Source organism: Mirounga angustirostris, unplaced genomic scaffold (genome assembly GCF_029215605.1).
Source record: "Mirounga angustirostris isolate CCGP_5_RB_7025 unplaced genomic scaffold, mMirAng1.0.hap1 SCAF_10, whole genome shotgun sequence".
NCBI lineage: Eukaryota > Metazoa > Chordata > Mammalia > Carnivora > Phocidae > Mirounga > Mirounga angustirostris.
In genome coordinates, this window is record NW_026991718.1 from 19,676,618 (window position 1) to 19,693,492 (window position 16,875).

Here is a 16,875-nt window from a genome sequence, read left to right on the forward strand (position 1 = left end):
CCTGGAGGCAGGAACCATGTTTTAATCATCTCTGTATCCCTAACCCCACATGGGGGGTTTGTCACATACATAATGGCACTCTGCAAAATGATGATTAAATTGACATATTATTTAGCTTTAGACTTGAACCCTTCTAGCCATGGAATGGTCACGGTGAGATATGATGGCCTGTCTTTTACAGGATGGCCTGGTGAAGACCAACATGGAGAAGCTGACCTTCTACGCCCTCTCAGCTCCAGAGAAGCTGGACCGAATTGGCGCCTACCTCTCTGAGAGGCTCATCCGTGATGTGGGTCGTCATCGATATGGGTAAGAGTGTGAGAAAGTGAGAGAGATACTTTCAGAAGTGATGTTATATTTTTAGGGCAAAACGTAGGGTCCTTTTATGAAAATGATAGTAGACTTAGTCATTGAACAGACAGGGAGAAGGGAGACTGGGCCTGAGGGAGCTTCTTCCAGTGGCAGGTAAAATTTGAGGCCATTGCCAAGATGCAGGAAGAAGGGGATGTTGGCTTCCTAGGAGCACCTCTTTTAGCATCCATTTTCCCCTCGTGTGTCTATCCAGAAGCCCTCACCCACAGTCTAGGGCCTTGAAAAGTTGGTCTAGGGGTGCCTGTGGCTCAGATGGTTAAGTGTCTGCCTTCGGCTCAGGTCATGATCCCAGGGTCCTGGGATCAAGCCCCGCATTGGGCTCCCTGCTCAGCGGGGAGCTTGCTTCTCCCTCTCCCTCTGCTTCTCCCCCTGCTCATGTTCTCTCTCTCTCTGTATCTCTGTGTCTCAAATGAATAAATTTAAAAAATCTTAAAAAAAAAAAAGAAAGGTTGGTCTAGTCCAGAATCTGCCATTATTCTCATCAAACCAAGCAACTTACAGTCTTAAAAAGCAAGGAAGAGGGGGCACCTGGGTGGCTCAGTCGGTTAAGTGTCCGACTCTTGATTTCAGCTCAGGTCATGATCTCAGGGTCGTGAGATCTAGCCTCACGTCATGCTCCGGGCTGGACACGGAGCCTGCTTGGGATTCTCTCTCTCCCTCTCCCTCTGCTCCACCCACCTCTCTCTCTAATTAAAAAAAAAAAATCGAACAATAAATATTAAACAAAAAAAGGAGGGAGGAACCATCTACATTCTAGTGAGAAGGCAAGGTTAGGGGTAATTTGTCCATTAAAAATGCACATAAATGAAATATTTATCAATCTGAGAGGAAAGGACTTGCTATGTTTAGTAAAGAAAAGAAATCTTAAATGAAGATGACGGATCAATGGATTTAACTGTTTGAAAATTTAAATATTTTGACGTCAAAAAAGAAGCCATCAAAATTTAAAAGACAACCAAAATAAGTGTTTTGAAAGAATAAGACAAAAGATTCAAACTCATCTATTAGTAGCATATGACAAATGGTGGGGGCTGGAGTGGGGAAACTGAGTCACTAAAAACTGTGAAGCCAGGGCCCCAAATAACCAACTCACAGAAAGAGGAAGGAGAAATAATGATAGTCAATAAACTTATAAAGATGTGGCTTGAAATACTAAGATACCATCTTCACTTAGCAAACTGATAAAAAAAAAGTATTTCTAGTACTAACCAAGGAATGGCAACATGAGGGGCGGTTTCATACTTTTCTAGAATAAGTGCAAATTGATTGAACCTTTTTAGACCATGATTTTGAAATATAAGTCAAGTCTTCAAAAACATTTATGCCCTTTGATCCAGTAAATTCTTTTTCTACATTTCTATCCCAAGAAATCAATCTTAAATATAAACTAGCTTTACACACAGAGATGTTCATTATGGTCTTTTTTATAATAATGAAATAGTGGAAATTAATGTCCAATAAGAGGAAAATAGTTTAGTGAATTACGATGTTTCTCACTTGGTGAAATGTTATCTATTCAATAGAAAGTATCTTTATAAACATGCTTTCCCCATAATAATGGAAATGCCTTAAGTAAATGAAAAATAGAATATGTAATTACATATGCAGTGTTTTACAATCAAGTTAAAAAATAAACAACAAATATCGATGCCTAGAAAATATAGTAAAAACAAATATGCCATAAATGCTAAGAGTGCTCATTTTTTGAGCCGTGTGGTTGGGTTTTTGTGTGTGCGGGCCTGCTGCGTTTGCTGCCCTACCCACACCCCAGTTTGGAGCAAAGCTGAATATAAGAGAACCCAAAGGCATCCTTGGCGGCATTGCTGATGGGGCGGAGGGCGGGGTAGACCTAGGGCAATTGTTCCCAAGTCCTGTTGCTTCTGTTCTCCATACATCCATCCTGTAATTTCCTCTGCTTCTTCCTTTATCCTGCAGCAGACTCCAGATTATGTCAACATTAGAAATTTTCTCCCTGCTTCGTCTCTCCTGTTCTGGTCCTCTCAGACGAGTACTGCTAGCTATGACCTTCAGAACACAGATCTGGCTCCTTTAGAATAAAATCCAAGCTCCTCAGCTTGACTCCTACAACCTGCCCCTAACTCGTCAGGCTCCCCCAGCCATGCCCGCCTCCCCCAGCCATGCCCGCCTCACCTGCCGTGCCTACTCTAGATCCACTCCAGACGGACCCCCTGGCTCTCTGAGCCTCACGCCTCTGGGGCAGTGCTATCTCCCCTCAATCCCCATCATGGGCCCCTGGCATGGCCCAGCAGCCCTACCACCTGCCAAGCTCCCTTCCTCCTGGTGAGGAAGCCAGAGAGAGCACTGGAGTGAAAAGGTTTGCATTGTGCTGATAAGGTATAGACCTCCCACCTCTGCAGGACCCACCCGCGAATCTGAAATCAAGCCATCCCTAGGAGTAATAGCAAGACTGGAAACAATACATTTCTATCATCATTTTATAAAATAAAATTAAGTTACATGCTCGATAAAGAGGGTACAAATATACTGTACGTGCTGATTATATAAATCGCCTTGACATATTGTAAAGCATGCTCAAGCAAGTAAAAATGACTTCATCCTAGATTGAACCTAAAACTAATATGCTAGCAATAACATTAAACATTTAATACTAATTTTATCTGCCCTCTCTGCAGTGATGGTTCTCTCAATAAAAATGTCCTATAGCTAACAGGCCAATTAGGATCATTCCACTGCCCTTAGAACTGCAATTCAAAATTGGTATCATTCTGTTAAAAATAGTCCTCGCAGCATCTAAGTATTTAAAGCCTTGAAGGCCTCACTGGAAGCTTTAATCATAAACATTTGGAGAAGAAAAGTCTGTTAGATCTGATCTCCTATTCTCTGTCCTTGCCCACCCCATCTTGCCCTGCGCAGTGCTATGCACATCATTATGATCTTCCTTGTCATTAGTAAGTTCCTGATGGCAGCTTTGGAAGCGCAAAATATTCGCATGCAGACAAGTCTGAGGGGCTGTGTCCCCCTGTCATCATGCAGGTGTCTGTATTTACGGTTTGATTATATGGACATGAACTTGGGGGTTGGCCTTTATCTGTGTTTAGCATCAGGAATGATAACCAAATGTGGACAGAGAGAGGCTAAGGTGTGAATTCCGAGGTACTGTTCATTGACGCGAACTATGTTGGGCAGAGATGTGCGAAGCAGCAAAAAGTGAGATTTCCTCCTATTTTTCTCCTTCTTTGTACATTTTCCTTCCAGTTCAGCCCAACTGCTAGAACACCTTAGACACTGGGGAGCAAGGGAGTTACTGAGAGTGCTTCGTGAGACTCAGGGTCGGTTGGCAGTGACCACGGAGCTCTGACCACATACAGAGTGCTGGATTGGATTCTGTCAGGTTCCCCAGTGCCTGGAGCCCTGGAGGGTAGAGATGCCCAAGCCAAAGAAGGATGGGCTACTCCTTGAGGTGCGTGGCCCCAGAGCTGATTTGGCAGGACTCCTAAGAGACACACATTTCCCAGAAGGAGCCTGAACGTGGTTGGAGGACGGTGCTGAACCTGCAGGCAGAGATATTGCAGATTCCTACTAGAAAAGGAGGTTCATTCTTCCCCTCCCTCAGCTGAGGTCAGCCCCTACTTCTGAGTTCCCAGAAGTTTCTGTCCAGGAGTGGGGCTGACCAAGTACATTCCAACTGCCTAGAATAAGAGGTTCTTTGTCAAGGCAACTGACCTTTGAGTGATTCTTGGGCAGTGACTGGGCTTGCTAAAGCTGTCCCCGCTCTCCAGCCTGCTGGTCTTCATCTCTGACTTAGCCTTTCCTCTCCAACCTGCCCTGTTCCCAAGCTCTATACACCTGCTCCTCCTTTCCTGGAGCTCAGGGCCTCTTGACTGAGCACAAGGTGTTCAAGCAGAACCAGCTGCCTATTCTAGACTTCAATAGGAGACACTTCTTGCCCCATTCCCTGTGTATTTTCCTCAGTTGTTATAACTCTCCTCCTGCCTTGGCCATTGTCCCTGAGCTCCTGTTGTTATCACCTGTCAGGTGTCCTCTCCTGGTGTCGGTTGCTGCCCGTGAACCTGATTCTATCCCAGATTCCTTGGGTTCTGCCTTCCTCACCTGCTGGGAACCCCTACGAAGACATCCAACCCTTGGTTGTCACCTGCTGCTGTCGTCTGTACCTGCTCTTGCCCTTCCCCCTCATCCTGCTCCTAGTACTCAGGCCAGCTCAGTTTCCCAGACCTATTACTACACTGGACTCTTTCCAGGACACGGAGGCCAGATCAGATTTCTGCTGAGACCAACCCGTCTGGCTGTGGTACTGTTGAGCAGCCATCATCCTGAGAAGCCCACACTCTATTTTCCTTGAGAGTATGGGCCCAACTACAGGATCTACCCGGGAAGGTTATGGTAAGGTAGGACCAACACAGAGAGCATCTAACCTTCTAAGATACTTGGAAAAATTCAAGTTCATAATTACAATCCTTCCATCCTTAGTATTGGGGCCCAACATGGGGAAGAAAGAATAGCATATTCAAAGAAGTAGGCCTTAAACTTCTTGACTTTTCAGTGTCTCTTTCTACCATAATTTTCACTTCCCATCAAAATTTCCACTCCTGATTAGTAGCCAATTGCTTTTTATTTTATTTTATTTATTTTATTTTTATTTTTTTTAAAGATTTTATTTATTTATTTGAGAGAGAGAGAGTGAGAGAGCACAAGAGGGGGGAGCGGGGGAGGGAGAAGCAGACTCCCTGCTGAGCAGGGAGCCCGATGCGGGACTCGATCCCGGACTCCAGGATCATGACCTGAGCCGAAGGCAGTCGCTTAACCAACTGAGCCACCCAGGCGCCCTTTATTTTATTTTTTTATTCATTCAGTCATTTTGTTAGCAAAAGATGGTTTTTCCTTATTAGGATTTTTGGGGATTTTTTTTTTACAGGAAAAGGAAAAAGCAGCGATCTAAACTCTGGAATTTGGGAAGTCTTCTAGTTTCTTCTCTTGCCAAACCCCACCCCACCTCTTCCTTTCCCTCATTTAAACTCTGTGAACTAAGGTTGAAGCCCTTCATACATAAGATGCTGGGGATGATTCATGAGAGAAGAGAATCTTACTCTGTCTGCCCCCGTTTCCCACCCGCTGTGTTTGGTTGCCCGAATGTGGCCCGGTTTGTGTGCAAGGAAAGTGTGTCTCCTTTGGAAGGGCCCCAGCCAGGCTGCCCCCCAAGCAGTCCAGGTTTCCTGGACTGTGACGCTGATGGCCTCTGAAGAGCAAGGCCAGCACCACCCCCCACTCATCCCCACCCCCACCCCAGCGGGGACTGGGGTGGCTCCTGTTTGCTCCAGGAGCTCAGAGACCCAAGGCTGGCTTTGTATTTGAAAGACATTCTGTAGATAAGAGCATGACTTGATCCCTTTGTAAACATGCCCAGAGATGACTATTTAATAGTGCTTAATAATATTAAGTAATAATTTAATAATAGTAGACTCAGTTCACCAAACATTTTTTAAAAATGGATAGGAAGGGGCGCCTTGGTGGCTCAGTCATTAAGCGTCTGCCTTCGGCTCAGGTCATGATCCCAGGGTCCTGGGATCGAGCCCCCACATCGGCCTCCCTGCTCTGCAGGAAGCCTGCTTTCCCTCTCCCACTCCCCCTGCTTGTGTTCCTGCTCTCACTATGTCTCTCTCTGTCAAATAAACAAATAAAATCTTTAAAAAAATAAAAATTAAAATGGATAGGAAAATTTCAGAGCAGGGAGGCTGTTTTCCTTATGATTGCTCAGTATAAAAGTTAGCTCAAGGGTACCTAAGAAATGGTATCTGATGTCTTTAAAAAAAGAACATTGAGGGGACGCCATGACTGCTGTTACTTTGTAGGTTTGGATTTGCAAAGCTGGCTCAGATGCGAGGCGGTTTGGACACACGATGCCTGAGACCCAACAGCTGCCCCAGGAGGCATCGTGCAGCCTTGGCTTGTGGCCTCGTGGTACCTCCAGAAAGCACCTTGTAGTCATAGCTTTTATCTATTTCTTTTCATTTAACCAAACTTTGTTTTAAAAAAGAAGATAAGGGGCGCCTGGGTGGCTCAGTTGGTTAAGCGACTGCCTTTGGCTCAGGTCATGATCCTGGAGTCCCTGGATTGAGTCCCGCATCGGGCTCCCTGCTCGGCAGGGAGCCTGCTTCTGCCTCTGACCCTCCCCCCTCTCATGTGCTCTCTCTTTCTCATTCTCTCTGTCTCAAATAAATAAATAAAATCTTTTAAAAAATAAATAAATAAATAATTAAAAAAATAAAAAAGAAGATAAAGCAACTAGCTAATCAAAGGCTTTTCAAATATCTGCCTACCATTCAAAGATGTTTATGATTGGGACGGAGGCATAAAGGAGAACAAATCCTTTAATTCATTCTTTATTATATGTCTGGCGTACTAACCTGGCTTTCTAGCATCAGGCAGCTTTCACACTTTAAAAGCTTGCGCTGACAGCTCTACCATAAGCTTTAAGACGGGTGTTTTGCTACTTGCTTTTGACTTGGAGGCATTAACCTGATTCCTCAGCACCTCTGTTAGGTTTGGGAGTTCTCTGCCCACTTGACCTGTCCTGCATTTCTGTGTATCAAGAAGGACTCTTCTAGTCCACATGGTTTGGCTTAACAAGTAGAAGGATCGACACCCTGGAATGGGCACGGGAGCGCATTCACGAGTCCATGGAGTCTTGTGATGCTCTCCCCGTCACAGGATAGAATCCCTTCCAGCTCTTCTTCACCTTCCTATGAGGTCGGTCGCTGATTTGCTTTGGATTGCTCAGGATTCGCTTTTATTTGCACCACTGGGTTTCCAAAGTGCTCCTAAGCCTGATTATTATGTATCTGGGTTATTTGTGTAAAAATACCGTGGCTCCAGCCATATGGAAGGGGTTTTGCTCCAGCCTGGCGATGTGGGCCCTGCACCGTGAGGGTCGTCCAGGGACTTCCATGCCTGGGACTCCAGTTGTTACCACTCCTCAACCTCAGGAAGAGGGGAAGAGAGGACACGGAGGCCAATCCTGTCTTCTAAGCCAGTGACGCCAACGTTGTTCACCTAACTTTCCCTCATTTTAATGGCAACATTTTAGTCACGTGGCCTCAGCTAGCAGCAAGAGGGTCTGGGAACTGATCCCCTTGAGCAGCCACAAGCCCCCCTAAAATTCCAAATTACGAGGGAAAAGGAGGGAAAGAGATTCCAGGGGAGACGTCTAGCATTCTGCCTTAGACACCTAACTCCCTAAAGAAAATTACAAAGATTTCAACTAGAATGACGTTGGACAGATTTGTAGCAGCTTCTTCATTAGAAGTTAAGCAATAACCTTTTCTAATGAACATCTACTCTGTTTTCTTTTTCTTTCTTTCTTTTTCTTTAGACAGAGAGTGGGGGGAGGGGCAGAGGCAGAGGGAGAGAGAGAATCTTAAGCAGGCTGCCCACACAGCACGGAGCCCAACGCGGGGCTCGATCTCACAACCCTGAGATCATGAGCTGAACTGAAATCAAGAGTCAGATGCTCAACCGACTGAGACATCCAGGCACCCCTACTCTGTTTTCTTTAGTGTGCAAGTGCCTTGTTAAGTGGGGCATGTACCCTTCTTGGTGTGCCTCACCTGATCACATGCTCGTGTGGCCACCATGGAACACATGTCGGGTTTGGGCTCAGACATGCACTCCTAATTCTCAGTAGGAATTTGATTCGTGGCATTTTTTCTTGGGATTCAAGAGAGCCATTGAAGAAGACAACCACCAGCCAGGATCATCAGGGGTTGTCCTGCGAAGGCTAGTTTGGGAAGGATTGGGTATTTTTAGCATGGAGAAGAGAAGAGCAAGAAAAATGGGATTGCTCTTTTCAAGTGGTTGAAGGACAGGCAGGTAGAAGGTGTAGCCCTGTTTTTTACTGCTCCCTAAAGTAGAATTGTGAATAAAGGACAAAGTTATTAGGGTTTAGCTCAAAATATGAAGAAGTTTTTATTTAGTTGTCGAGGAATGGGATGAGCTGACCTATCTAGTACGCTCGTCATTGGGTGCTGCATATTTCTGGTTTCTGAAGGTATTCACTCAGGTTTTAGACTTTAGAAGGAATAAGTAGTTAGGGCCTCAGAATCATCTTCATTAGGAAAAAATAATAATTTTATTCCGTGTTTATCTTATCCTCCGCGAGGTACAGATGCTTCCTAGGTATGGTATGTGTCGCTTAAATATGGTAATACCATCAACCATATTGTGTGATGATCATAGGACTTCCAAGGTCTTCAAATGCAATACCTGCAGGTTTTATATTCCTTAACCTTTGCAGTTGATTGGTCCTCAGGCCCATCTCAGATTCTTCATAAACGTTCTTCCTAAAGTTCTCTCTTTCTCCCCACTAGAACCATCTCTCTCCTTCTTTGGAACTCTGTGGGAAATCCTCCATGATTTTCTTGTGGTGTTTCTTATCTTCCCTTTACAGACATCTTTACAGAGGATATCTGTGTTTTTATCTTGTCCATCTAACTCTAGGCTCCTTGAGTTGAAGGCCTTCTTCCTCCTTACACCCCTGCACTAAGACAGAGAATGTCCCCCGTGGGTGCTCAACAAATACTTGACCTCAGATCGAGTAATTCTTTGATCTCACTGGGTTTGGGTTCAGAATTTGCTCTTCTGAGCATCAATCCTTTCTGCTTGTATCTACTCATGAGATGGTACACCTAGTCTGTCCTTATGTTCTTCATCTGTAGAATGAGTGGCTAGGGAGAGCTGGTCTCCAGGCTGGTTCCTGCTGATTCTTGGTGCTGGGCTGGAGTGGGCACTAGTCGGAATGGCTGTCCAGACATCACCCAGATGCTGGCCAGGTGGTCACTATGCTAATTGTCCCAGTCATGCAATGAGGGTGGAACGGGCGTGAGACCCAGTGACGGTATTGCTTTCCCCAGGTACGTGTGCATTGCCATGGAGGCCCTGGACCAGTTGCTCATGGCCTGCCATTGCCAGAGCATCAACCTCTTCGTGGAGAGTTTCCTCAAGATGGTGGCCAAGCTGCTGGAGTCGGAGAAGCCCAACCTGCAGATCCTTGGCACCAACTCAGTAAGGAGCCACCTGGGGGCTGGGGAGTGGGGGCTGGGGAGGATGGGGGTGGGGGTGGGCGTGGAGGACGTCTGGGTCAGCCTTGCTATAATCCATTCTTATTTGGATTCTGACCCTAAGTATAACTCACCTCTTATCTTCGTGTCCATCTTTGCATGAATAAAGGGCTATCTGGTTTTTTAACTTAAATAAATATATAACAAACAAAATAAATTTTAAAGATAAAATTCACCATAGTAAAGCATATGATTCAGTGGTTTTTTAATATATTCACAAGGTTGTGCAACCACCACCACGATCTACCGTATTTATCTTTACACTTTTTTTTTTTTAAAGATATTATTTATTTATTTGACAGAGAGAGAAAGAGCGAGAGCAGGAACACAAGCAGGGGGAGTGGGAGAGGGAGAAGCAGGCTTCCTGCCGAGCAGGGAGCCCGATGTGGGACTCGATCCCAGGACCCTGGGATCATGACCTGAGCCGAAGGCAGACGCTTAACGACTGAGCCACCCAGGCGCCCTACCGTATTTATCTTTAGACGGGTGATCTTCAAACGTTTTTTAGTCATGGATTTTTTTTCCCCCTGAAATAATTTTAAGTGGGGCCCCAATGGATATAAAAATAGATGGAAAGGGAGCCATTCCTTTGAGGGCAGGGGGTGTCCTGTGCCCTCACAGCTTGGCCCCCGACTCCATGGGGCACACTTTGAAAGTTGTCCAGCTAGTGCTTCTCTCAAAGAACCACAGGACAGAGGCATCAGATAAGTGGAAAGATCACGGGGAAGCAGGAAATGGGGCTTCTGGCTTAGTTCTGCCCTTGCCCCGCCGGTTGACCTTGAGTGGGCTATCCTTTATGGACCTGTCTTTCCATCCATACAGGGAGCCAACTGAACTTGCTCCAAGCTCTGTAATGCTGGTCTCCCTACAAGGCGCTGCTCTCACGAGAGGCTATGGTTTGGGGGGATGTCGAATGTGATGTGTCAAAAACTCCCTGCTTCATATTTATCTCTATATCCTCGAATATCCTGGTGGCTTTCTTCAACGTCTTGCCCTTGGTCCTCCTCCCTCCCCTTCGGGGCATACTTTCAGCTCCAGGCCTCTGAGCAGCTTGGTGTTAAAAGCCCTGAAAGGCACCTATTTGACGGACATCACAAAAGACAAGTCAAAGGTGTGTGCCCTCTTCACCTTCCCAGCTGGGCTTTTCTGAATTTTTATCGCACAGATCACAACTGCTTTCCTGTTCTACCTGAGTTGATTTCCCCAGAAGAAGAGAGTCTTTAAATTTTAATTTTCAGGCCCCAAACTAGCAACTGTGGCTTTCCCTTTCCTCTCCCTGGAAACCAGCTGCCTTTGACAAATTACATATACAGTAGCTGAGGGTGAAGTCTTTTGTCAGGTTGCCCCGGCAACCGCTTTCGATTCTGTTTCATTTGTCCTGTTTAAGATAACTATAGTCTAGGAGAAAACATCTGAATGGAAAATAAGCCAGTCATGCATCCAGAGGGCCTCTCCCCATGGGGAACGCAAAAGCAGGTGGCTGCCAGAACTGCCTTTCCCCACAGCCAGACCAGGCCCAGGTTAGGTGTTTTGTTCACTGCAGCCTTGCAAATTCCTAGATTCCCCATCACAGCGAATCACTGCCTCAGCACGGAGTGAGTCAGCTCATGATTCCTGTGCTGCACACCATGAAGGTTATATAAGGACAAGCGATTCTGAGTAAGTGAAGTCACATAATTACAATAGATTCAAAAGTCCAGCTTCGGAGGCAGCTTTTGCTAGTGGTACCCCTCATCCAGATGCTCTTTCCAGCTCTCAAAGACTGGGACCTCCACAAACCTCCGAGAGAATGCTGTTCTTTTGCTCCTCATCATCTTAGAACTGCCAGCCTGCTAGCACTTGATGTGGTCCTAGAGAGTCTAGCCTAGGTGTTTCAACTGGTTTTCATGGGGCTTCGAGGTCTCGTGGGGGCAAAGGAGGACCTGGGAGGAGGACTAGAAGGATCCTGTATGGAAGTTTGCAGCCTTTCATTTGGATAAAGGGTTTTGCTGCTAGGAAATTAACAGGAAGACATGGAAAGAGGGGGAAAGAGAAAGAAAGAGAAAGGAAGAGAAAGGAAGCTTCCCACGTGATGCTAGCAGCAGATTTGGGGACCCCTGACACACTGCAGCCTTAAACCTGTGCAGGGCTCCTCTCTTCCTCCCTTCCTTCTTTTCTTCCTTTCTTCATCCCTAATAGATGTTCATCCAGCTTGTACTTGATCACCACAAGGATGACGTTGTGTTGAGACTTGTCACAAAATCCAAATTTGCTAATACCACTCCTGCACATTGCGTGCAGTAAAGTGTGATTTTTAAAAATCTAAGCGATGCTTTCAAGCCCTTAATGAGAATATCAGAGTTTTGGAGGATGATGAGTGGCCAGGAAAATCTGGAGAAGATGAGGAGCCAGGGCCAGCTAAGCTCAGTTTACTTGTTTGGGTATTTGCATTTGTGTTCCTGCCTTATTGCCTGATGGGTCCAAATGTGTATCTCAGGGACAGTGAAGTGAGTATGTGTCCTGACCTTTTGAGATCACTCACTGATGATAAACTGAAAATATTAAATCTGAAAATGCTGAGGTCCCCTATGTGACCAATCCAGTGTATTAACCTAATGTATACAAATAGTAAATTCTTAAGAAGATTCATGGACTACAATTTGCACTTTTGTCCCTGCATCACAACGTATACAAAAATTAACTAAAAATAGACAAAGACCTAAATGTAAGAGCTGAAACTATAGAACTCTTAAAAGAAACTATAGGATTATGTGTTCATGATCTAGGATTTGGCAATGGATTCTTAGGTACAACATCAAAGGCAGAAACAACAAAAGAAAAAACAGACAAGTGGACTTCATCAAATTAAAAACTTCTGCGCATCCAATGACACTACAGAGAAAAGTGAAAGGCAACCAAAGAACAGGAGAAGATATTTACAAATCATATATCTGATAAGGGTCCAACAAGCAGAATGTATGAGAAATTCTTACAACTCAACAACAGAAAGACAACCCAATTAAAAAATGGTTCAGGATTTGAATAGACATTTCTCCAAAGGAGATCCACAGATGGCAAAGATGCATATGAAAAGATGCTCAACAGGGGCGCCTGGGTGGCTCAGTCATTAAACGTCTGCCTTCGGCTCAGGTCATGATCCCAGGGTTCTGGGATCGAGCCCCACATCGGGCTCCCTGCTCAGCAGGAGGCCTGCTTCTCCCTCTCCCACTCCCCCTGCTTGTGTTCCTTCTCTCGCTGTGTCTCTCTCTGTCAAATAAATAAATAAAATCTTTAAAAAAAAAAAGAAAAGATGCTCAACATCACTAATCATTAGGGAAATACAAGCCCGAATCGCAGTGAGATACCAACTCACAGCCACTAGGATGACCATTAAAAAAAAAAAAAAAAAAACACTATAAATGACAAGTGTTGGCAAGAATGTGTAGAAATTGAAACCCTCATACATTGCTAGTGAAAAATACAATGGTGTAGGTACTGTGGAGAACAGTTAAGTGGTTCCTCAAAGTTAAACAGATAGAATTACCAGATGACTCAGCAGCAATTCTTCCTAGTGACATACCCCCAAAGAACTGAAAACAGGTACTCAAACAAATACTTGGACACAAATGGTCACGGAAACATATCTGCCACAGCCAAAAGATGGAGACAACCCAAAGGATCACGTAGCATGTGATTCCATTTAGATGAGATGTCCAGTCTCTGTAAATTCACAGATGCAGGAAGCAGCGTAGTGGCTGCCCAGGGCTGGGGAAGCGGGGAGAGGGGGTGACTGCTTAGTGGGTACTAGGGTTCCTTTGAGGATGATGAAATGCTTTCACTGCAAAATGTGAATGTATTAAACGCCACTGAATTGTGCACTTTAAGAGGGTTAACTTTAGGTTTTGTGAATTTTCCCTGAATTTTTTAAAACCACACTTTCAGGAGCGCCTGGGTGGCTTAGTCGGTTAAGCGTCTGCCTTTGGCTCAGTTCATGATCCCGGGGTCCTGGGATTGAGTCCCTAGAGCCCCTAGTCGGACTCCCTGCTCAGTGGGGAGTCTGCTTCTCCCTCTGCCTCTGCCCCTCCCCCTGCTTGTGCTTTCTCTCCATCACTCTCTCTTTCTCAAATAAATAAAAATAAAAATAAAACCACACTTTTAGCTCTAAGCAGCCCAAGGTCGATGGCAGAGGTGCTTGTGTTTTCGCTGAACCACCGCCTTAGGTCAGGCTCTCGGAGGCGCTGCAGGGAAGGGCGGCTTCCTTCCCGGCGCTGGACGGATGCGGGAGCCCAGAGCCCTCTCCCTCCAGGAAAACAGATTTCCCGCTGGGACTTGTCTGTGTCTCGTCCTTCCCGTCTTGCCCTCCCACCAGTCCCCTCCAGACCTCACCTCCAGGATGCCCTCCTTTCTCTCCCAGGTTCGGCTGCCACGGGTGCTCCCTTTCTTTGACTCCCTCCTGGACCCGGTGCGAGCCATCGCCCTCCACCTGCCTTTGCCTCCCTGTCCCTTGGCCACACTGCCCTCCCCACCCGAATGGCCTGGTTCAGGGAAGTGCCTCCCCAAACCACAAGACGTGTGGGTTGGGGACTCTGCAGATAGATGCTGCACAATTTTATTTGGGCTTTCAGGGTGGCTCCTTAGTCCATATTTTTGGCCACACCCTTACTTACCTTCTCCGTGGTCTCTACAAACCTTCCTTTTTTCTCCTCAAATTCCCTCCCATATTGGCTTCCTCGGTGTCAGAGGCAGCTTTGCTTTCTTCTGTCCCTGAGGAAATAGGTGGGGTTCCCTCAACTTCCCGTGTCCACCTTCCTCCCCAGAGGAGTCCCATCTGGTCAGGGGCCTTCCTCCATCCATTCTCTCTCTCCTCCAGGTTCTTTATCCTTCCCCTTCTCTGGTTCCTTCCTTCAGTCGACATGCAAGTTCCTGTATCTTCCAGTGTCAATATAAACAAAGTCAGTAAACAAACCCACAAGAAAAAACAATACGTTCTACATTACTGCAAAATACCTTTAGCTCACCTGACAAAATGAACAATCATTCCCTGATTTTTTAACAGTTAGTGCAAATCCAAATTTCCCTAATAGTCCCCAAATTGTCTTTTATTGCTATCGGTCAAATCCTCCGAATTCAGTAAAGATGATGCACTCACGTGGTCTTCTGTGGCTCTTTGCCTGTCCCCAGCCCTCTTCTGCCCAGCTTTGCTTTTCACGACACTGACTTTTTGGAGAGACCAGGTTAGTTGCTCTGTGGAAGGCCGCACATTCTGGGTTTGTCTGGTTACTTGCTTATGGCACTGTTTCTTTTGATCTCCTGCTGCCTGGAATTCCTGCAAACCGGAATAATAACAGGAACACAAATGCCTGGGGTCTCACTTTTTTATGGATGCCATCCCAGGTTAAGGTGGTGTCAGCCAGTTCTCTCCATTTTAAAAGAACATTTTGGGGGCGCCTGGGTGGCTCAGTCGTTAAGCGTCTGCCTTCGGCTCAGGTCATGATCCCAGGGTCCTGGGATCGAGCCCCGCATTGGGCTCCCTGCTCCACGGGAAGCCTGTTTCTCTCTCTCCCTCTCCCCCTTCTTGTGATCCTGTTCTCACTGTGTCTCTCTCTGTCAAATAAATAAATAAAATCTTCAAAAAAAAAAAGTACATTTGTCTTTGCCAGTAGAAATCTATGGAAACCAGGCGAGTAACCCACTCCCCACTCATCTTTCAGCTGATATTTTACCTTTGATAGCACTTCTCCCTGTTGACTGCATCTTCTTCAGGCTCCCCTGACTTCCCTGGCCCCGTCACCCCAGCTCTTCCCATCTGGTTCATCCTTCTTAGCTCCTGTGGTTGACTGAGTAATGGACCCCCAAGAATGTCCATGTTCTAATCCCTGGAACCCAGGAATGCTACCTGAAATGACAAAAGGGACTTGCAGATATGATCAGGTTGAGGATCTTGGGATGGAGAGGTTCTCCTGGATTCTCCAGGTGGGTCCGATGGTTATAGGCGGGAGACAGGTGGGTCAGAGTCAGACAGAAGGTGAATGATGATGGAAGCAGAGGGAAAGAGAGAAAGATTTGAAATGCTACTCTGCTGGCCTGAAGGTGGAGGAAGGGGGCCATGGGCCAAAGGATGTAGGTGGCTTCTGGAAGCTAAAAAGGCAAAGAAATGCTCCCATGAAGCCTCCAGAATGCACACAGCCTTGAGACCCATTTTAGACTTCTGATCTCCAGAACCACTGATAATAAATGTGTGTTGCTTTACGCCACTAAATTGTGGTAATTTATTACAGCAGCAATCGGAAATGAACAGTTTCCTGCAATGATTCTCTTCCTCTGTGTGCCCCTGAAATGTCTGTGGTCTCCACGGTTGATGCCTCATCTTCTCATTCTGTATGCTCCCCCTGGACAATTCATCAGCTCTTGCGGTTTTGACTGTCATCTGTAGGCTGGAAATGCTCCCCCATCCAACACCAGGGCAGAAACCACTGCTAGAAACCCATGAGCTAGATAGAAGTGGGCTCCTTGGAGGTGGATCAAGTCAGAGTTATGAGGTCAGCTGCATGGTGCACAGCTTAGGTCACAGTGTGGGGGTCAGCACCGGCAACCACGGGGATTCTACAACAGAGGCAGCTCGTACTTCCCTGGACTGTGTTGACCAGGCCAGCACGTGGGGCTGCTCGGGGCTGGAGGGATCACTTTCTTGGGCAGCAAGGGCCAGGCTTTCCCAAGAGACCTTAAAAACGCGTCGGTTTTGCAAAGAATCTTGAAAAGGAGACGGCATTATGTGGGCAGACAGGAGAAGATGTCCTAGGTCTAGGGAATGACCGTGCCTCGGCTGGCGTTGGCAGGACCTGATCACATCACAGTGGAACTGGTTCTCTGGCTTTAGTGAAAAGCGCTCCCGGAAGTTGTTATCAACAAGAGGCAGCTGGAGGACCGGGCAGGGGGTGTTACAGTCAACCCCATGCAATGTACAGGATCTGCTTCCCAGCTAGGATTTGTCTCAGTGAAGCTGAGAAGCTGTTCCCGTTTCTCCTGGTGGAGGCGAACACAGCGAGGCAGTCTGCAGTCCTAGGCCCAGGGGAGAGCTGGGGTTCTGTCTGTACCCAGCATTTTAGACTGCGGTTCTGTCCTTGACGGCAGGAAGTCATGCGGCTCAGAAGGCTCATCTGTACAGGAGGGAAAGGTTAACTTCTGCGTGGAGACACTCATTTGGCACAGAAGTGAGGCCAACCAGCTCAGCTTCCATTTTCCACACCAGGGGAGGCTGTTTTTACAATGTCAGTATTTGGAGATTGCTTTCCCTTTATTAACTCAGGCCCTTAGGAACCCTCAGTATTCACATCACTGCAGCTCCCGCCTGCCCGTGCCAAGGAGGGTCGGGTGATCTGCCCCAGCAAGCCTGGCACCCTTTGTTGTGTAT

The 16,875-nt window shown here is 46.4% G+C and overlaps 1 protein-coding gene across 4 annotated transcripts in view; it reads left to right on the plus strand.

Annotated features, from left to right (window-relative positions):
* The window catches only part of EFR3B (EFR3 homolog B), an 86,942-nt gene that overhangs the window by 36,294 nt on the left and 33,773 nt on the right, over positions 1-16,875 (plus strand). For all 4 annotated transcript variants that reach the window (XM_064571945.1, XM_045884205.3, XM_045884206.3 and 1 more), the window contains 2 exons: positions 182-309; positions 9,279-9,429. In XM_064571945.1, coding sequence (XP_064428015.1) covers positions 203-309; positions 9,279-9,429 — 258 coding nt within the window. In that variant the 5' untranslated portion in view covers positions 182-202. The remainder of the gene's footprint in view (positions 1-181; positions 310-9,278; positions 9,430-16,875) is intronic.